The sequence below is a fragment of the Helicoverpa armigera genome, chromosome 1, assembly GCF_030705265.1.
Source record: "Helicoverpa armigera isolate CAAS_96S chromosome 1, ASM3070526v1, whole genome shotgun sequence".
Taxonomy (NCBI): domain Eukaryota; kingdom Metazoa; phylum Arthropoda; class Insecta; order Lepidoptera; family Noctuidae; genus Helicoverpa; species Helicoverpa armigera.
This window is the reverse complement of record NC_087120.1, coordinates 3,606,710-3,630,658: the sequence shown is the minus strand read 5'-3', so window position 1 is coordinate 3,630,658 and position 23,949 is coordinate 3,606,710. Positions and strand designations below refer to the sequence as shown.

The 23,949-nt window shown below is 36.5% G+C and overlaps 1 protein-coding gene across 1 annotated transcript in view; it reads right to left on the bottom strand.

The window, feature by feature from the left end:
• LOC110373000 (calcium-binding mitochondrial carrier protein SCaMC-2) overlaps positions 1 to 23,949 on the bottom strand; it is a 51,870-nt gene that overhangs the window by 18,368 nt on the left and 9,553 nt on the right. The window contains exon 6 of the mRNA XM_021330077.3: positions 21,278 to 21,389. Within this exon, the coding sequence (XP_021185752.3) occupies positions 21,278 to 21,389 (112 nt within the window). The remainder of the gene's footprint in view (positions 1 to 21,277; positions 21,390 to 23,949) is intronic.

Below are 23,949 nucleotides of genomic sequence, written 5' to 3'. Positions count from 1 at the left end.
CGCCAGTTACAGAAAAGATGAGAAGTAGAAGATTGTCGTGGTATGGACATGTAATGAGGAGGGATGATACGCATGCAACAAAGTGTGTGCTACGTATGAATGTAGATGGATGGAGAGGAAGAGGAAGACCTAAGAAAAGATGGATGGATTGCCTGAAAGATGATATGAATAGGAAGGGAGTGAGTGTCAGTATGACGAGTGACAGGGGAAAATGGAAGAAAATGACATATTGCGCCGACCCCAAGTAATATTTGGGAACAGGGCAGGAGAAAAAAAAAAAAAACCGCTGCAAATATTTAGAACGTTTCGGTCTACACGTCACCAGTCTAATTAGCAAAGTCATCAATATATAATTTCCTAGGTCAGCCATTGCGAAGCCACGCTAAGTATTTAATTAGTGTATACCAATTAATCAAAATCTATTAGGATATTCCAATTTAGCCGGAATTTGGGTTAAGAATTTACGCATAATTCAATGAGTATTAGCTTTAGTGCAAGTAAGAAAAACCAACTAACTCGAAGTAATTCGCTCAGTAATATCACTTTGTGTACAACTTATAGAGCTAACAATTTGATTATAAAATCAAGTCGATAAAAAATGTGTTTGTGTAAGTTACAGTCAAAGATCAGTCAACTGAGATAAAGGTTCATATCGTCCGCAAAGTGTACGATGATTACCTTACACCTTGTTTGTTAATGTTACATTAAAATGTTATGAGTACTGCGCCGCGACCCTAGTATAGAGAATTTGATCAGTTAAACTATGTTTACTGTTATATGGATTTATTGGTAGGTGTATTAAAATGCCACTTGATTATCTGTTGTTCTCGATATTATATTATTGATTTAGGTATTCTAAAAGGTCAACTGTCCGAAGTTCAGCAGATATAAGATAAAACTTTATTTTTATTTATTTTATTTTGCACTTGAAATATTTGCAAAATAATCGTCTGCAGAAGAGAAAACCAAGCAATTGAGTGATATGGATCAAAGATCGAATTTCACCATAGAATTCTGAATACGTAAGAGAAAAGAAATCACATGCTTTGGAATTCCGGTTTTGCGTTAATCGCGAAAGTTCATGCAAATAGTAGGCGGCTTAACGCTTGGTATGTCTTCATCTACTATTTGTGCAGACCCGGATATGAAATTATTATAGACCTTGAGTGCAAATGCAGACACTGGGACATTCACTTTTTATCCAGGAACTAGACACATTTGAAGGCGTGCCCCAACATATGACGCAGTTAATATTTTTTTACCAAATTATCCTTGTAAAACGGGAAGCTACTTGCTGTGTCCACACGCATCATAGCGATGCATCGATGGACATTGGGCATCGAATAAATTCATTGATGCTCGACGAAGCTAGACCACAGAGCATTTGGGCTCAAAGTGAATGCCCACTTTGTCAGGGCCTAGTGACCTATCGAGGCAGGATTTATCTCTATGGGGGTTAGCCTTCAAAGCAAAAAGATTTTTTTCCAAACATATCTTAGTATCTCTACTTTCGACTGTCCCTACAAGATTATTACTTCAGCTTATGACCAGGTAAGCTTCCTGAAATTATTATCGACTTCTGAGTTCACACAGTTGATTTTGAAGTGTTGGACATTTATAAAACTTCAATGATTTTCGTGGTAAAGAAGAAGAGTCAACTTTACATTGTATGGCCTGAACCATTATATGTATGAAGTAATTAAGGGAACAAAAATATTACATGTAGGTATTTCAATCAGAATGACTAATTACATTCAAGAACTGCGCTTCGCAATTCTTGCCGAATCTTTGTCTATCTCTAGCCACGCGCTTAAAACGTCGCGTCGGGCGGCCATTACGTGACGTCATTAGGCCACTTGCCAACAAACCAGTTACAACCAGATCACCGAAGTCGACATTCACGAATTAATTATTCAATTCTGTATGAATGGTTATCGAACAAAATTGTCTGACTCAGCCACAAAGTACAAGGTGAGGCTGAATCCGGTTTTTAGATTTTATTTTAAGAAAAATCTATTATGGGAGAGAATTTTCATTTTTATATAACCAAAACGAACGTCTTCATCAGTCATAGAACAGATAGATGAGGTAGATAAACTTACACTCGTCATGGAGGTCATTATCTTTCCTTTACATATACTTACCTAATTGAAAACTAAGATCAATTTTCTAGTTCTGGATATGTTGTAAATCATATTATACCTATAGAGTGTCATGTTCGTGCTGGATCCCTTCAAGCTGTAGGGCCGCGGTTACTTTTTCGATCAATCCCACGGAATCTGCCTCCATAGATACCCCGGGGAAACAATTTTGTAAAAGAGTAAACGATAACCCCTGCTATATGTTAGTCGTCAACATTTACGATAACGTATTTATTGTGATACAAAAAACGGCAGCGTCTAGAACATTCTTAAATTGTCTAGCTAGACCTCCCCACCTACCCGAGTACGTCATTACGAGGATCGACTATAGACAGCTATGTGGTAAATGTATTTTAATTGACAACCTCTAGAGCTTCTGACGTCAGTCGATACCAGTTACCATAGTTAAAGTCTCGGTTTGGGGAAATTTTCTACAACTTAGCGTGAAATCGGATCATGATTATATCACACGCTTCAATAAGCAGCATTTACATAAGTAATAAAATGGCATAAAAGACGAGGAAAGGCACAAAATTCGGGAGCTGTGGCCTCATAGAGTGGGTCGACACGACAAGATGCAACGACCGCAAACTACCCTGCGAAAACTTGCCAACGTTGGGTGAATGAACTGCATACAATGCACTCGGAGAAGGGCACGCACGCATACCGTATTCCCAGGTAGTAAAACCTTTATTACACCGAGACTAGAGCACCGGAATACGGGTGATCTTTGTACAGTAAAAGTGTGAACCTTGAGTTAGCAACTGCAGACATGCGGTATGTTATAAAGAACAGCTGTTTAAATGTCAAGTGACGTAGCAGTGACGTGCATCATCGTTGCGTGCGCCCATTTAAGAACGACCTTCCCCTCCTCCCGATCGACATTAATATTGTGTACAGTGCTCGACGAAATCGGCACTTTTTATTAGAGGTCAACAAAAAATGGTCATTTTCAAATATTACACGTGCCGTCAACTTCAAATAAATTTGGATTTATTGACTACATTTAATTTCTATCGACGGAGTTGCTATAAACTCAAACAAAGTGATGAATGATATTTTGAATGAATTACTGATCGAGAAGTTTCCTTCTACATTCTCTCTAAAGAAAACGAATTGTTACAAATATTATTCGTAACGTGAATTTTTGTGTATGCAACGTACATTCGCTGCTTGGCAACAAATTAAGCATCGATTGTTATAAAATAACACTAGACTACTTCACGCAGTCTTGAAATGGAGACTGCATAGCGACAGCGGATCAATTATCACAATGGCGCGTCATGCAGTCATATTATTCTTTGTATAGTGCGACGGAACTAATTAGTCGCGCAATTTGATTCGGTTGTGTTCAATTTCAGTCTGACTGTGCCTAAGAAAATCTGCAATGGCCTCGCTATCGAGACGCTTGACTCGATTCAACGTGGCTGATACGAAACGAGCGCTCTTTCGATTCTAATCCACACTTTCAATGTGCAGCCGAGGCTACATGTGTGCGGGATTGTTCGAAAAATTTGCCATGGCCCTGGTACACAAAGGGCTCAAGAATTCTTGGTTTTAGTCTACATAGACTGACACTCCCTGACGCTACACGTACAGCAAGAAGGGTCATTTGAGGATGTCCCATCAGAAAATAAGGATCTACTTATACTTATCTATTTTTACACACCTACATCGACAATTGTACACTTTGAGCGTATCGTGTGACCTCAACTTGCGTATCGTATTGAACATTGCTCACAGCTAGGGCAAAGTCCACACACAGTGTCAAGTTGGCGTTAAAAGAATTTACATTACGAATACTACGATGTCAACGACATCGATAGCAAGATTGACTTTGGCCTAATTTGACACTGACAGTAATTGTCTGCCATTGGTAATAACTACGACCTCCGCTCTACTCGGCTATAAAATATAAATTGTGTTCAAGAATGCGAGAGAACAGCGTATTTTTCATTCGGTTGTTGTCTGCTAGGAAATAAATGTTTTCTATCAGATAGCAATATGGTTTAAGCCTCACCAACTTGACGATCTTTGAAATGCTTGAGAGCTTCCACAAGGGAGTTTAAAAGAGAGAGAGAGAGTACGAAATCTGTAGCGATAAGTTGGATTAATGTTACAGGATCAGATACAGTTACATTTTAATGAAGGTAATGTGATAGATACCTAAATAACGAAAATAAAAATAATATTCTGACTCTAAAGTGACATAGAGATTTTTTCATACATTTATAAATATTATAAATAATTCACTTTATAATTATGTTCATAAATTATGGTAAAGTTGACAGTAATATTGACAAAGCTGGCGGGTAATTTTCACTTCATTTGTACAACTGGGTAGAGAAAACGAAACTAAAAGACTTGTTGCTAGCCTGTAATCATTTATGCACATGGAACGTGCAGGTCTTGTCCGTATGTTCATCCACGTGATGCAGTAAGTAAGGTTAGTAATAGATAGCCATTAATTGAACTGCTAATGATAGAAGCAAAGATATTTATAGCCTGTACAAAGGGAATGGCTGAAAAGTAGTCGACTACTCTACGAACTGTTTGCTCAAAGATGGATTAATTTTGGGAGATGTTCGTAGCAAACTATTTCGGCGCTGAAATGTTAGGAATTTCTTTGATTAATTATACTTTGGAATGTATAACTTGAAGGTAGCTATTATCAGAGTAGTTTATTAATAGGCAGTATTCATTATCGGAATGCATTTTACGGCAATAAAGCAATCGATTTAGCCGACTGCTAATGAGCACAAGACCTCTATCATCATCCCCTTTGACTCTTTCCCTTCACTCATCTTTTATTGGTTGCAAGGAATTACAATCAATCAATTGCTTGTGCTGTCAAGTTTTTATCTAATTCATTATTGATCGGCCTTGATAGGGTACGCAAGACCAAGTGGCGTGCGGTCTATTTGTAAAACGAGCCTTGGCATAATAACACTATGTAGGTTAGTGTAATTGTAGTTCAGGAGTTATTCGTTCAGAGTTGCAACTTGAGAGAGCTGTTTTATAGTAACTAACTCCGATACTGTACGAAGAAGAAATAAAAGCAGCGGTATTGAAACTGCTTTCTACATTGCGAAGTAAGTGTCGAAGAAAGTTCAATATGACGGATTGGCATGGAAAAGTCTGTCTGCAATGCCGGTTGCGAACAGAAAATTCCACAACAAACAATTACTGGTATCATTTGAGTACGTAGCACGACGTTATCAACTAGCCACTGAATAGGAAACTACTTATATTCCTATGTGTATATCTGTGCAAAGGTTAATCGGAGTATCGATGATTAATCACTATACTTTATCATACTTTTGTTGAGTACTTTTTTATTCTTGTAATTTTTGCACATACATATTTTGTATAAATTGATGTAGTTATGTATCATTCGTTACTGACGTTCGGACACAAACATAATAAACATCCGTCTATGACAGTAATATCATCTTGCCGATATTGTGTGATCGATTAGAACAGCAAAGTCATGATGATATATTATCAAAGTTTCGTAATATCAGCATTATTGGCCTTATTTTAGCCAGGTAAACAGCTGGAATACCTTAACAAGGCTGGGATAGTAAAATATAGCAAAATCACGCAAACACCAAAAATTTATTACATAAAAAAACATTTCAGTGATCTTCTATATTATTCTACATATATTTCTTCTTTATGCTGGTCCCAAAGTCAATGCATTTAAATTAAATTCGTTTATGTACGAGGACTGAAAACAAATGGTTTTAACAATGCATGGTGCAATGCAATATATTGTGCATTTATGCACAACATAACACGTTTACAGGCATGATAATACACTTAACGCTTGCATCGTTTGTTTGCGTTCTCGTGACGATTTTCTATATAAATAAACCAGTAACATGTTTATTTTTGGAATCACTATGTAAATAAAGAAAATGTGTTAATTTCGCTAAGTGAACCACTCGTCACGTGAGTTTTGTGACGTAATAACATTATCATTAGTTAATTAATTAATAATGTGATTGCTGTCAGTGTATCTTTGCCAAGGAATGAAAGTCTATAAATTGTGTTGACAAATGGGACTCTTGAAAGTATACGTCTATACTACTGATGATCAAATTCCTTGGCGACGGGAAATGTGATAGGTACAAACAATTCCTATCGGAAAAGACATCGGTCACCAACTATCAACAACTAAAATTATGCATCTGACATAATCTCGGATTCTTATCGCACAAACATAACGCAAAAAATATGCTGTCATCGTGTTTATTTATAAATGCTTCGAATCTACATCGAAGCAGCCGCAGAAAAAACCAGTCCCGCGAACTAATCAGTGCTCAAAGCGAATGGCATACATGCATTTTCACTTCGTCCTGATCACATCGAAGTTCCTATTTTTATTAATAAAAGAAGATTAAATCTTTTGCCGTGCTGATAATCCGGTATCATTAGCTTGATCACACTTTTTAGTTGTATATGTTATGGACCAAGTGATAAATTGGGCAGTATACATAATGCCCGGTCATTATGAATAATGCCCAATATAAGAGTGTATTTTGATAATAATTATTCAAACAATCAAATTGACCGGGCACTATACATATTGCCCGTGACCTTTTGGGCAAAGTAATATAAACATATTTAATTTCATTTTTTTATTGTTATTGATATTTAACTTAAAATAAACTAAATATAACACATCCCATATCAATTTAGCGAGCTTATCGTCGCAGATGGTTTTCACGCTCACCACAGCAGCTTCGGCTTGCTGGCCGGCCCAGCCGGCCAGCCTCAGCCGCGGCGGCGAGCGCTTCAACTACCTGCGCCTCAGCTCGCAGGGGCCCGATTCTCCTAATTTTACTTAAGCGCCATACGATTCACGTTCGACTCGATTCGACTGATATCCAATCCCGACTCGATTACGATTGAAGAGTATGTGGCATTCCGCTATTTTTTCTTTGAAATAAACGTTTTTATCCTTTTCTGTCATTCAATAATAAATCGTTTTGTCTGCAAATGATTTACGATTGCAAAATGATTGTACAGCAAACTACCGTATAGACCAAAATCACCAAAATAGCAGACCAATCGCACACCAATCAAATGTCAATCGAATACGATTGGTCTTTTATTAGTAGCAGAATGCCCGATATGGTTAAAACTGCTATTGCGATCATATTGCGATTCGTTTTCTATTCGATTTTGACATTATTAACTTAGGAGAATCGGGCCCCTGGCCGCCTCGCCTTGCACTCTAGGGGTAGGGCAGACAAGACTACGTGGAGTCGGTTTTGCAGCGATTCGTTTTCGTCACTAAGTTCAGTTTTTAATACAATGTTTTGAATCCAAATTAAATTCTACCATAAAAAAAACGAGCCAAGAAAAATGAGATCAAGAAAAACGAGGCCGAGTTAGTAAATTAGATGACAATTGTCCAATTAATAATTTTGTGGCTAGACTTATAATTTCCCATAAAATAGAACATATAATTTAAAACAATAATCATAAAATATGTAGCAAGTAACAGGATTTATTTATTAGAACAACTGCCACCATCGCACCGCATAAAATATAGCTTTATTATCAAATTGCCCAACTATCATGTAGCAATATAATAATGCCCGTGCAATGTGATAAATAATGAAGTTAAGATAGTTATTAATCACTTGGCCCGATAAAGCTAGACATTATTCATAATGCTCGGGCATTATAAATAATGCCCGAATTAATCACATGGTCCATAACATATATACTACGAGACGGACTCACGAGACGCGTCCCCGTCGCGTAATCGCTTTTTACTTAGTTTCATCATCACAATACAAGGTTAAGTTTCTGTTGTCGGATTGACGCTAGACCACAAGCTAGACGCAGGTTACGCGCGTGTAACTTATCGCTAGTAATCTGTGACCGATTCGACGGCGCGTGCCTTGGTTAAGGTTCATTACAAAGCATGTTGATGATAGAAAGTAGGTAAGTAAGGCATTCAACTTGTTTTCACGAGTAGGTGGTAAATAAACTGCTTTTAACGTGGTTCCAGTGAAAAACATTAATTAAACGACTGCTGGATAATGAGTGACTTTAAATTAACAAAGGTTGATAAATAAATTTAGCCCAGTTTGCCACTGTTTGTTTGTGGAAGTGTCAACATTCAGGAACATTTCACGTTGAAACACGTCTGTGGCTTGAAAGGCATGTTAAATGTTGATTATCGCAGACAACCGTTTATCTATTAATAACGTGGTCAGACTTCGACTAGCCGTATCGATTGTTAGCGGTGTGGGGCAATCAGAAGATTACCAGTTTATCGTATTACTCAAGAACTGGATTAACGTCATGGGCAGTTCTATTTCAAATAGTGATTGCATCCAGGAATTTTCAGACCAGATATCTTTACCTACAAAGGTACGTATTAGAAAAACTCATATTAATTAGGGAATGGAGCAGACAGAAAATGTTAGCAATGTACAGCCAATATCAATTTACTCTCGCGCTAGACGTCTTTTACAGCGTAATTAAGCTATCATACATTCCGCTCAGTCAGAGATAACGCGAAACAATCAAGTCAGCACAGGCACAGAATGTTCATTATATTGTTTATGACTTGAAAAAAGCTTATCATTGTTTGCATTTGGAGATAGTGGCGCATGCTATAGTCTCGCGCTCCAAACCACCTGTTCACGTGGCTGATTGCTGGATCATTCGTCCTGGAGCCTGATTACCCATGTATGACACGTTGGCCTCTTGTACACGGCACGATTTTACCAGTACGGTAAATTAGCCGTATGTACGTGACGTGCCGTGGACAAGGTGTCACGACACGGCAAATGCGCCGTACATTCCAAAAACGTACCGTGTACGAGAGCTCGTAGCGTTTCAGATACTAGAGCGAAAGGGATGGTTCTATTCATCCTGAAAACTGGATCACTATGACAGATCAAGTACGACCCGCGTTTGATTTATTCTATTATACGGGTTTTATTTGATCTGTTATTCAGCAGTCGAACCTCACACTCGATGCTGTGGCACAGATTGACAGAACCGTGCATATTGATTTTTTTTTTGTCTCGCTGTTCAAGTGCTTTTAAAACCACGTTTATGCAAAAAACCTTCTAATTACAGGAAAAACATATTTCTCTCAGAGAACCTTGAAGATGAAAACAATTCAATTTTCAATAAATAACGATGTTTTTGTTTAATGAGTACCATCATCCTCCGAGCCTTTTCCCAATCATGTTGGGGTCGGCTTCCAGTCTAACCGGATTCAGCTGAGTACCAGTGCTTTACAAGAAGCGACTGCCTATCTGACCTCCTCAACCCAGTAACCCGGCAACCCGATACCCCTTGGTTAGACTGGTGTCAGACTTAATATAAAGTGCTTCTGACTACCCGTAACGACTGCCAAGGATGTTCAATGACAGCCGGGACCTACAGTTTAACGTGCCATCCGAAACACAGCCAATGGTGTCTAAGATATACTTAGAAAGTACATACAAACTTAGATGAGTACCAGCTGATAATAAATAGAAAAAACACTGAGAAAAAAGTTATTAGTTGACAAAGGTTCGCTTTGCCTCGACTGCAACAAATTGCCGAGTACAGTAAACAAGCTAATTAGATTGTTTCTCGCTAAATAATAGTATTTTCTTGGCGTTTACGTGTTGGAAAGAATAATAGTATGACCTACATGTCCATATATCAGGCGCCACTGGGCTTTTAATTACCTACTTCATCCATTATCAATTATGGACTAAAATACCGCCGTGACGCCTTCCTGCTCTCAGTGGGCGGAGTTCATTTGGATGACGATAAAATAGGTTTTAATCTAGGAACCGTATTATTTACATTAGCTATATTGGAAATGTCAAGGTTTTTATCTGCAAGTGGACTTTAGATTCTGAGACAAGACTGCCAATTGTACATAATAAATAAGCAAATTATGAATTTAATCTATTTCGTGTCTTACTTGTTTATATGTTAGCTGTAGTTTAAATGTAAACAATATAATTGTCTTAATTATAAATAATAACTATTACGCATAAAATTTTACTTGGAAAATAAACATACAATTTAGAGATAAGACACGGATATAAGAAACGGACGGATGTTTGAATTGATGCTAAACAGCCGTTCGTTTGATAGGATTATAACATCGTGTGTGGACTTGGACCTAGCATTCCTGTAGTGCATCTAAAAGGCATAACTCAGTGTGTCACAGACCACAGTCCAGGCGACACGTGACTACATCATTTAAGATAAATAATGAAAGACATGTGCCAGCCTCAAGGAAGGCTAACTTCTTTGCCTTTTTATACACCAGTTTTCACTGTATGGTAAACTTTGTTCCTACTTACCCATATCTATTTGAATAAATATCTATGACGAGTATCACCGCCTGATATACAATTTACTGAGTTTGTGTGTTACTCGTGTTGGGATAAGGATCTGCTTTATCAGTTGTAATTTACGGCATCGGTTGTGGTGTGCATGCATTCATCAGTATTGATAATGTTAACATCACACCGTGATCAACTCGAAACTGATTAGACTGATTGATTATGAGTTCTATAATTAGAATATAAATAAGTCTACACATATGATAAATACTAAATAAGTCGTTTAACCTGAGAACATAATGGCTGCTAAGCCAACCTATCGGCGGAGGAAGAATCAATTAAACCTTTCTCTATGTCTTTTATCGATAGCTTAAAAAGCTCACACTGGCACCGATTTTTGCAGCACAGTTGGCCTGTAACAAAGCTGTCATTCCCAACTATTGTTACTAGCTCAATAGTGTCAGTACATATCGGCCCGACTGGTGAACGCAAGCCGAACTGAATGCTAACAATATAGATCCCTACACTGAATGTCAGGTAATTGTAAGGCGGTGGACAGTTTTGTAGGATCCCACTGAACAATGAAATTGGCCCACAGTGAACATCTGCTTTAGGACTAGAAAATGACCTAATGTTTTGTTGGCAAAAGCAATCTTTGTGGAAGCGAACCACATCGTCACGACCAATGTATCATTTTAAAGAAAAGATGAAAATATTGTGCCAGTGTAAATAATGTAGTTCGATGCTTTTGTCCTGAAACCGCTTGCTTTTCATAGTTACTTGTTTTGCTATTGTAGCGTATGCCACGCTTTTTCCCGAATACAAAGCCTATGCCTCCGTTTTACAAACTATTACAATGCACAATATCATATCTATCCGTTGCTTCCTTGCTGCTCGAAGAAAAGGACCAAACCTAGGAACCTAGTCTCACAATAAGGTAGATATCGTTGCAGTTCCCTCGTGATCTCGAGTGCTTAAGGATATGAAAGCTATCTTAAAGTATAACGAGACACTCCTCCTTCAGTTGTTTGTTCAAAAACACTCAGACTGCGTATTCAGTAAGGGTTGTTTTATAGTCTTCATGGCTAATCAAAAATAATACTCGAACTTTTTCCTCGGTTAGATGGGCGTGAGTTGGGCGTTGATTTAATAATAGATCATTTATTAAGATAACCGTTCAGTTAATTTAGCAGAAGAACAGGTGAGACTAAAATGCATGAACCACAAAACCCCGCTCATGTGGCATTTAAACATGTATTTTACAGTCTAATGTAAAACGTGTGCGATAAAGTGCTCTTTTGTCACACAATTTAGGTTCACTTCGTTACGGTAGAAGCGAGATGTTTTAGTCAAGCGTTCTACGTTAATAAGCATACGTTATCATACGATAGTGCGAGTTCGTGTACCGTGAACCTGCTAAGTTTGTTGTTACGATGTTAAGTTACAAGTCTGTGGTCAGTGAGATGTTATTAGTGTTACTTCGAACATTTGCACTGTCATCAAGTTATTAGTTGCGCTATTTTGCGACTTATAATTCAAGAAGATATAGCTAATGAAGATACACTTGTCTGTTACCAACCTAAGTGTGGTCAATAGATTCTTGAGATGTACTGTTAATGGACGACTTTGTGCGAATTCAACCGTTATCATAGTTATTTTTATCTAAAACCTAATTTGTTTCATTTACTGAACAATAATTTCCACTGCGCTACCTAAAGCGAACATTTTTTGCATCTGGCGTAAAATATTTTTGCGAGGTCATTTGATGACAAAGGCTAGCCTATTCAGCTGGAAATATGACAATACTTTTGTCAATAAGTGCCTGACATCCATATTAAATGTTGGTCACGTTATTCTCGCGATGCGGGCCGCCGCGTGTGCCTGGATGTCAAAGTCACTGCACTGATATATTGAGAGCACGAGTCATTATGTCATTGTCAATGAATGGGAATTACCCTTGAAGAAATCAGCTGTTTTCGACTGATGAGTTCACGGCAGAGAAGCCAGTATTTCTAAACTTTTACGATGATTTCTATAGTGGCTAGTATTTTCTCACAATAGAGAATTGTTCACATTATTCTATTCTGTACTACTGTCATGTATTGTCCTGTATTCAATAGTTTATTTTATACTAGGACCTCTTACTAGTCTTTTAATATACGTCTTAATTCTATTGAAAATTATTTGAATAGATATCAAAACAGATACATCATAATCATGTCATTCAACTCGTGCAAAACTACACACTAAAATAAATCGGAAAGATCACATGCACTGAAACTAAACGGCCGATTTCAAGTAATTAAAAAAAAACAATATAAAATACAAAGTCATCTTTATTTTCCAAAATAAATTAAATCACAACTCAGAGTAAAATAAAGTAGTATCATGAAAATCTACGATAATTTTCTACGTGGTTGCACTGGTTACCTCTGTTGCATAAATGATGTCGTCCATTTTGGCAAACACTCGCATTTTCATACTTGTTGCTTGGTTTCAGCTTTTGATATATGAACGATGTTATAAGCCTAAACGGGCTATACTTATTAGATTACATTATTAAGAGAACTTTAAACTATCGAAACCAACAATAAAAACTTTTGGGCTGTCTTAATAAAAATTAAAAACACGTCTAAACACCTTCAAGTGACCTTATTTTTATTTAATTTAAAACAATAAAACTTAACAAAAAAACATAAATGCATTGAGTTTCCAACAATTTTTGAACACGAAAATTATTTAACTTTTCATTCGCAGATAGTTTTCAAAGCCTTTTTAGAACATATTCATTAAATGAAAGTAATGAACACATTACGAGTAAGTTGTAAATTACGCGAAATAGCAAAGTCCAACAATTTCGAAGTCCGCCGGAACGGTGCCGTGTACGGCACTGAAAGCCGTGGCGCACGGTCCAGGTCGCCGGTGTAACTAGGACGTACCCGTGAAACTTGCATGGGATGCCTCAAACTACATAGTGCATACAAGCTTTTGTTCCGACTGATACTCGCGTTAATACGCGCTTTGATTTGGCTCTCGACTTTGAATTTCAGAGATAGTAGCGTTTTGTGTAGGTGACTCAGTTTTTAGGGAGTCAAAAATATGAGCAGGGCTAGACTAATATAAAAGTATGATATCTATAAACGTTCTTTCTTTAATTCTTAAAGACCATACTTTTTACAGGATTATGCAGGTACAGCATTTTTTTAAGACGGGAAATGTTTTCAAGTAAAATGTTTTTTCAAGTCTGCGCAACAGATTTTCGTCAACGAAAAATACCGATGACACTGAAGAGATTTTTTAAATTTAATTATGCGTTTTGATTACGTTGGTCGCTGGCTTATTTCTAAAACCTACTAATTGGCCAGGTGTGAAGCAGGTGGTGGGAAAACACGAGTCAAATGCAGCGCGCACTGTGGCCAAAAAAATAACTTTCGACAGACCAGTGTATGTTTTTGGGATCGTTAAAAATCTATTTTTTTATTTCTTTCTGTCACTGTTGGTTTATTTTTGAAAACATAAAAAATACGGCTGCAACAAGTTTTTTCCTTACTGTTTTATATTAGCTCGACTGTAAAAGTCAAAAAAGTCAAAGTAAAACCATACAAGTGCGAAACTTTAAGAAAAACTTTCATAGTCCATAATTAAAACAACTGCAGAGTTTAAAGATGGAAAGGCAGAAATAACGTGCATTTCCTTAACTTAGCATTTCTTGTACTTTAAAGTTATTATTCACTCTAAGCGGAAATAGAAAATGAGGTACGCTATGGACAGAAAGCGCGACTGCTGCTCGGACAAATATTTCATTTCCGATTAATTAACGGTAGGAATTTAATTTCAGAATGCAGTCATTAGGATTTTGAAATGTAATATGGTAGGGTTTCATAATACCCGACATTTATTCTTTGTGCAACGTATAAAAATATAAAAAAGCACCAACTGATCAAGTGTTGAAATTAATTATTTTAATTGCGATACCGCACAATACGATACTAATAAAGGTAAATGGAATATTTTTTTAATGTGTATCGCGATTCGCGATCACGCCTCACTTGCTCGCCTGTCGTTTATTTATTCAGCGGCTGCATTCAGCGCCAGGAACTGCATTGATTTATTTATAAGATCTCACTCTAAGAATAACTTTTGTGGGAGTTTATTGTAAAAAGAACTAAATAGTGTCGAATATTGTTTACAGCGGCATAGCCAAAGACGTGACGACGAAACCTTATAGTATTTTAACTTACATTTATCATTATTATGTGTTTGACAGTCCTTTCAAACTCGCAAACAGTTCTATAAACTCCAGAAAGTTCCTCTACCACTAAGTAGCTAGTATGCGTTTGTTCCAAAGAGCTATTAGTCGTACGAGATCCGTGCCAATGAGTTAATGCCTCTAGCATATTAATTTGAACACGACAAGCAGATTATGCATTAATTTGGGTAATTATAACAGTCAACAAAGGAACCCAACCGGACTAATGTTTCTACAAATACACGTAATAACCACTATTTGGACAACAATCAGCAAATACGGCTTCGACGAATGTCAAGGACAGACGTAACGTGGTTAAGCGATAGTTATTCTTATTAGACACAGAAAAATGTTGAACTATCGTCACTGCGTCATCAATCTAGCAATAATATCGACACTAAATTTTATTTATAAATTGTAATTATAAGTTAAAAAGTTTCAACAAAGGGCTCAAGAAGTATCATGATAAGTTTCACCAAAAAAATTTCAAAAGAGAAGTTTTTTTATTGTCTTTTCATTATTATCTCCTGTTAAAATTAGTTTTCATTGGTTTTTTTAATCACAAAAAGCTAACATTTAAAAAGTTAAAAAAATCACAGTTCACGTCTAATAGCGTTGAGGAATTTAATTCAACGCTCTATTTTTATGAAGAGTTTTAAGAAAGGGGCTTAAATATTATGTTATGGTTTTATTGTATTAGCATTAAAATTATTCAGAGAATTAGGTCTTACAACCTCATGGACAATAGCATTTTTGTTAAAACCAAAATTACATGGCATCTTTTTTTCTAATTTTTCGAAAATGACGCACGGCCATTGATATTTGGATTCGAGTAGATACTACGTGAACGGTATGAATCGAGCATCGAAAATCTACCCCAGATCCTAGGGATTGGCGTCACCGATAAGGAGCCATATGACCCTGATCAGGGACAAGAGGATGGCATCATCATCATCACTTATATGCTTAGTGGGTCAAGGTTATTCTAAAATCACACTGCGAAATGAAATGACGAAATGATGCGAACGACCTTATAAATGTGGAACTATTAACGTAGCACTTTGTCTTTATTTACTTAGTTACTGCAATCAATAATGCGAGAAAATATCCGTTACAAGCAAGAGGAGCAATGTAGGTACTATTCCGCTCAATAATCTCACAGTACTTCTAGAAGCATCGAGCCATTACCTTCATACACAAAGGCACTGCGCAGAAAAACCACTTCGTCTCGAAGAAAAAAAACATCCATATGAGAAAACATCTTATAAAATCAAAATGTTGGTTCTTAGGACTTGTCTGAGTCACAGGTGTTAAGGTAATATAAAAATTCAACCTAATCTTATGAATATGTGTGTTTTTCGTCACGCATCAAGTAAACTGCTGAACCGGTTCGAACGATAGGTACCTACGGAGATATTTAAAACCTGGAAAAACACATTAAGGTACTTCTACCACGGAAAAGAGTTCTTTATAACTACATTTGCAAGCCACTTTCACTTCAATTAAAATGCTTTTATCCGTGCACATAAACTATTAACCTTTAGAAAAATGGTTTTTGCCCTATAGTCTAAAACTTTTACAGCGATAAAAGCGCTTTTGTGTCATTTGTTCCCGTACAATATTAAATACTTCGAGGACCTGGGTAGTTACTAATTGTTTTAATATTTCAATTAGCTTAAGAGTGGCTATTCAGAATCCTATAAGAGACATTGAAATTGAAAGTGCAAGATCCATTTCGAGATTGAAACCACTGAATATACGTCTCGGATACGGTCATAGGACAAAAGCAATATATCGCATCTAGTCGTGTCTTTGACAGATTTCAAGCAGGTCGAGGATTATGATTGCCTTTGACTCAACGTAGGCGGGAGCTTGTTTTATGCATCTTTTCCGATATAATCGTACCCTTTGATAGAGCCCACAGCGGAGTGTATTTAGTATGTGGCCTGTACGTCTGGTTACGTAAGCTAAGTCCTAGTATAAAAGCATGTCAAGTCCTTTAGCTTGGGTCAAAGCAAACGCTCACAAAGGTATTACAGTCGATATACCACAGGGAAAGGTATTTTCATCTCGGTATGTTGTTGCAATTGACATCTCGTTTGCACCCGCTCTTGCGAGCGCTCGCCTACATGTATCATTCTTTTTACCTGTGTTTTACTAGCACCTGTAGAAGATGATCATCTGAATAAAAAATGTAGCGTTTGCTTTCACAGCGTCCTAGGTATTTCAAAACCGCGAAACCGACTTACCGAGTTACACTTTCATTAGTTAGAATTTCTTATTGATCATTATTTTCCCAACTATGTTGGAGTCGGCTTTGAGTCTAATGTGATGCAGCTGATTACCAGTGCTTTACAAGAAGCGACTGGCTATCTGGCCTCCTCCACCCAGTTACCCGGGCCACCCGATAGCCCTTGGATAGACTGATATTAGACTTACTGGCTTCTGACGACTCGTAACGGCTGCCAATGATGTTCAATAATAGCCGTACAGTTCAAGTACCAAAGGATTTCTTATTAAGGATCACTAACAAAATTGTCTGCCACTACTGTATCTACAAATGTATTTTTAAAGGTGACGTAGCGAACTCCGCACACGTGGTCGTGGTCGGACCACGCCTTCCATTTTTGATGGATGATCCAATTAATGAATTATATGTAGTGGCCATTATTGTATCTAGGGTTGTCTCGAGTGTGGGAATATTATTTGTACACTACAAGACCGTCCGCTGTGGGTTAGCAGCGTGAGGGAATGTCGGACACTGACTAAAAGCCAGCAAGTTCCTTCGTAGGCCTTTTATGTACCAGGGCCGCGGTAACTCTTTCGAACAATCCTGCAGCCCCGATAGGCAAGACCGTTAGATAAACGTTTGTTCCCGTGCTTAATGGTCAACTTTACTGCGGAAATTATCTACATGGTATGATATTCATTCATTGTCTTTACACTTTGCAGGAAATTGAAACTATGCACTATGCACACCACGTTTTTTAAACGCGCGTCGACGGCGCGTTTAAAAAACGTGGTGTGCATAGGCCCTAAAGGGGCAAAAATAATAAAAAAAAGCAACGATGAAAAAAATCTAGTATTTTCTCTGTTATCATCCTCAATTTCATCACATGCCGTGAATCAGTGCATTCAACGATTCGATTAAAATAACTTCATAGAACTGAAGAACAGTTCGGGCAGCCCTAACCATTGGTGAGTAACGTCGTCATAAGAAAATCATCGGCTCGTAACACATACGCCACAACTCACACCTCCGCACAGGGATGCATTTAGCAGTAGGTACGGTTTTTCATACATTTTGTAAGTATTCTTCACGTTTTAAATAATAGGTACATAGTATGAAACACCGTAGAGAGAGAGATGCTACCGCTAACCAATTTCAATAATGATTCAGAAATAGCTAAAAGCCACTTTTCTATAATTATTTGATGTATTCTTCCATCCTTAAATCGGTTGGCGTAAAATAGGTTAGCGAGAATATAGAAGCGGACGGAAATAGGTGCAATTCATTCAATACTGAATATAAAGAAGAATTGGCAGATTTCTCTGGGGTTTGGCTGAAGTTTTTATGTCTATGTTGTAAATCCGACAGACTACAGTCCGCCTCTGTGTCACAAACAAACAGTTCAATATTAAAACTGTTGTACCCGTCACAAACAATCAGTGTACCCCCTTCCGTCGAGCCACTGAGATCAAACGCAATAGCAGGAAATTGCATAAATCGTTCGCAAATGACGCCTGATTCACGATGCAATTTGCAATAGTTCACTGCAGTTTGTAGGCTTACGGCTGTGCTTAAGGTGAACGAAGGAGTATTGTGTTTTTAGTTAGACACAATGTACACTGGTCAAATACCAAACATTGGCAAAACAAATCAATCAATCTATTCTATTGTTTTGAGAAGACAGGAAGGGTTCTGGATGTTTCTAATGCGATGTCGTAAATAAACATTTTTTTTCCCAAAATAGGCAATTGGCAAAATGGAAATATTTGTAAAACTAATGTTTGTTTGCATATTTATGTCAGTCGTTTACCAAAGGATTTTGAAAAAAAAACTGACTTCTAAGAACATTGAAAATCTAAAAAAAAACCTATTGTCATCACTCTAGGCGTCTATGGTGAAATAAACACAGTAAATATTTGAAGACCTTGCAGACACCATGACTTGTAATTCAAAATCTTTTAAATATGCATTTCCGAGAAAATCTTTTTATATGTAATTTGTTGAATCCTATACCATTACTTCAGCAATTTTGGCGTAAAAAAGCAGGGTTATTTAAACATTACAGAATATGTGGCAAGTTGTAATCGGAATTGTCACTCTATGGGCGGTGATGGAAGGACTTGAAGTAAGGCATCTGTTGATATATGCCAATAATTGTATGTCTGATTTCCGTCCCAGTGGGTTATGAGAGGGAAGGAATGAGGAGTGCATCTGTGTCTGCGCAAACGCTCGTGCATATGTACTGCGGAGCTGGCTGATCTCCATGTACAAGAACAGTCGCCGTGGCTGATAATCGGCTAGGGCGCCATTATAATGCCAATAATACTACGCACCTACTACGTATTTACATTCCTATCTGATTTCTAAAACGCTCATTACATAAACATTGCGGAAATTTTGCCAGCCCGCTATCGCGATAAGATTACTTGTTTATTTCCGTACAAAAAACTGCGTCGACATACAAATTGTAAATAAATGTCTATTGTGATGATACAATAGTCTAAAAGAGGATATTGTAATCTTTTGTAGTTCAGTTCACACAAAGGCCTTCTATTGAAGTTGTTTTTAGCCTTAGATATGAATGTCAAATTCTAATTCTGCCCCTGAATATATTTTTGCTTTATTTAAAACTAGATTAAGTAGCACCCGCTTCCTGAGGAAACTACTTCCCGTTCCCAGATACAAATTACTTCTCCCGTTATTCTGAAGTAATTCAGTATTTGCGTAAAAGAGTAACAATCATCCGCACATATAAACTTTCGCGTTTATAATATTAGTAAGGATATTGATGTACCTGTAAGACTTTATTAACTGATCATGACTAATAACCTTAATCTGAGAATGATACATTTGGAAAGGCTTTCAGAAAAATAACGTCATAATCGAACATAGTATAGTTCTTATTCAACCAAAATCTAGCAAAGCATAGAGTTTATTTCTTTTCAACACACAAAGAGTCAATGGAAATATCGAAAAACAGCATAGAAAATCGGAACTGCGTCTCGAATTTAGAGCAAACTGTAAACAGAGAACAGTTATGATTGTTATGTATGATCCATACGCATCAGGTAGTCGTTTTGAGTAGTTTATCGATGACCTTTGTGAACTCTGACTGCGCGAGCCCCCTAATGGAAGCGTGACGTCATCCTGCTAAGTATAAAATCATTGTGGTGACGTTCTTGTATGTTAATTGCATTATAATGTACTTATTTATTTCTTGTTGTTTGTGTTGTTTGAAGAAATGTGGTTTTGAAGGAATATCCATTGGTAGCGTCGATAAAAAAATGATCGTAGACATATGGTACCTACCTAGTTATTTTTTTATTCTGATACCTATATAGAAAAATGTATCTACATATTATAGAGATCTTTTCTGAGATATTGTAAGTAAAAAGTAAATAAATGATTTCGCTGTGGTGTTATGTTGTAAATAGGTAGAGCGACAACTAGCGCCATCTATCGAATGTCGTAAGCATTGCTCTGCTAAACTATTTTGCAGTCTAATACAAGAAGTAGACTTTAAATGGAAATCCCTACAAAATGCAACTCGGATGAAAAAAACAATACCTATGATGTTTAATGATTAACGCATTCATTTAAGACGACAGTAAAAGTCATTTCAAAACTAAGAATATGATGAACTTTTATATCACGGTGCAGTTTTACGCATAGACTTGACAAAAAAAATGAGACTAATATCGCCAAATAATATCCTATAATAGAAATGTCTTGCTGTGCTCATGACGAGTATTTGATTGAATACCGTTTCAGTTACAATACGCCAAGTGACACTTGACCGGTCCGGACCCAGAAAGGTTAAGCATCTGACAATTTATAAGCTAATAAATCAATTGTGAGGCCAATGGGTCAAAATTCAGATCGGCCAATATTCGTCGAAAGCGTTGTACAATGTGTACAAACATTGATATTATGATTGTAGTTTGGGTAGGACTGGAGTACTACCATATAGAAAAAAATGCATTTATATCAGCAATAAATTATGGAATCAGAAGCTACTTCGCGGAAATCCATGAAATAAAATTAAAAAAAAAAACATGCGTAAATTCCACGATACAATAAATCGAGGTTTGGATGCAGGATGTTGTACCATATGCATGTTGTGCGCAAGCACATGCAGCAAGGATGCATATGCATGAAAGTAGTAGCCGTATCCGAGCTTCGATTAATTTTCTCGCGGAATTAACGCTACATTTTCTTCATACATTTATATCCTAGACTTTTTTGTAACTATACTAAACCTTCATTGCTTTGCTCTCCAGTCATACTCCAACTAAAGTGTTTTGTTACAAGCTTTAACTAAACTATTACTCACAGTAGAGTGTCTCCAAAAGTGTATGAGCGAGTGTATATCGGTGTCGGGCGCAAGCAACATGTAATCCCGCCATTCGTCGTAGCTGATCGTAAGACTGCCATCCTGGTCCATCCTGAGAACAAACATAATGAGTGAGGGAGACAAATACACGCTGAGAGCGTTCTGCTTCAAATCATGAATGCTTTTACATTTTTTTTATTTAAACGGGTTATATGCCGATTGCTATAAGACTTTTGAAGTCTAGACACTGGCTGAAATTTAGAAAAAAAAAACACTTCCCGAGCGTAAAAGGTCTCAATTTTAAGTCGTGAACTTATCATGATTATTTTTCATAAGATGAATTTAAATAGGACAATTCATGTGCTCTGTGTATCAACGTGCAGTTTCATCCAAGTGCACGTGCGTGTGCAATGATCTTTGTAAATGATTGTAATATTCACATATGCATGGCCAAGGCGTTACCATAGAGGTACATACTATTTTATTTTTAGACTGCTCGTGTATTTGATTTATTTCTGATATTTTATACGAATAATTTTCATGTCTCCTACCTACCTGTAGTTTAGATTTAAATTTTAAAACCTTGTAGAAACTATTCTAATCCTTTTGAACTGAAATGATATAACATGAACATTGAACATGTTGTCTAACCCTTTGTGAACTTATTAGCCCCTAAAACGTCCAATATGTGTTCAGTCAGCGACTACAGGCGAGACATACATAAAAATTCTAAAGGTACAGTCATAAAAATAAAATGTTTAATTTATCAGAAAGTTATTACCATGAACTCAATTTCTATATTAATTGACTAGACTATTAGTAAAACGTGATGCATTTGAAACACGTGTCTTAATTACATTTTTACGAGTCTAACAACAGTAGTTAAATAAGTAAAATATAATGTTAATATTTGGTAAATATAAAAATATAATTTCCGTCATAAAGCTACAAATACCCATAAGTACCCAAATGACATTGTTATTAACGAATGAACTTTCAAGGTCCGTGTATGAGTTTTTTAAGTAATGTCTATTTTGTACATGATTTTGTATTCTATTGTTTTGTATTCAAGGCCATCTCTAATACGAGTGTACTATTAGCGACAAAAATAACTAAATGACTTGAAATTAGACACTAATTTTATATGCGTATGTATATTAGAAAACCCTATTACAGAAACATTTTACTTAAAAATAATAAGTTGAAACCGTGCTGTGCTTTTTTATATTTTGTTAATAGTTGAAATAATGTATTGTAATCAATTTTATGACGGTAAGAAAACACAGGTTTTCAATCAGTTTTCTTGCAAAAGAAAAGTAGGACACTTATTTTTTAATTACTCGCAAACGTCGCGAAAATCGATCAAGTAATCGCAAATAGAACTTCAAACAGCATAAGTATAGCAATAATTAGTGCTGCAGTCTTTACTGAAAATTATCGATACTGAATAAATACAGCTTAATTGAGGGGTATCAAAGGGAATGAATAAGTAGGAAGCGAACGTTAGTTCGACGAGTGACAGGGAAATCTGAAATCTGGAATCCTTTATATGATAAGTACAAGGATAGGCTAGAAATTGTCCAAAAAAAGTATTTACGTACTATGAATTTTAAATGTTATCGTCCTAGTGCCTCCTATGAACAATTACTGACACGTTATAAAGTTCTTAGTTTGGAATCTAGACGGCTTCTTCTAGGGGTAATGATGTTATATGGCATATGCAACAATAGATTCGACTGTATTGATTTATCAAATAGTTTAAATTATACAGTACCTAGGTCCGTCATGCTTCGTGGGGTACGTGTGCCTCGACTATTCCACACAAATTCGTGCAGAACTAACGCTGGGGTACGCATGCCTCTCCGTCGCCTCGTTGACGCGTACAATACTCATTTTATGGAGCTTGACATTTTTACTCTTTCCAAGAATAGTTTTAAGGCAAAAGCAGTAGAGTTATTAACTACATAAGATATTTTAGTTTTTTATATTTTAGTTTTTTTTTACCTTTCTGTATCTAATCTTCATAACAGTCTTCAATTTTTTATTTTGCGATGCACACTGTAAGTTTGTTTTTTTTTCTACTGAATTTCTTTATTAATTCGTGGACAATAGTGTGGGTTACATGTATAATAACACTGTTTTGCATGCAATTATGTGTATTTTTGTAGAATAATATGTAAACATAAGGATCTGTTTGTATTAAGCTAAGCATGTAACTGTTTTTTGTCCCAAATAAATAAAAAAAAAAAATGGAAGAGGAAATCATATTGCACCGTACCCACATAAAATTGGGAACAAAAAGAATTCAGCTATATAAGAGCTCAACCAGGACTTAGGAAGATTGTAGAGGAGGCCAAGACCCGTAAAAGGTTGTAGAGCCAATGAATGTAAAAGCTTGACCATTTTTAGTTCTAGTTTAAACTCTTATCTTAATTTATTGAAACTTAATCTATACATATAATAAATCTGTAAAAAAACTGTGTCTGTACATTGAATATATTAAAAAAATAATAATTGGGTGGGGTTTAGAATCAGTAATGGAGCACAAATCCAAAAAAAAAATTCTGTCTGTTTGTCTGTATGTCTGTATGTCTGTTTGTTTGTACACGCTAATCTTCGGAACTACTGGACGGATTTCAATGATTTTTTCTTTGTTGTATCAGTATTAAGCC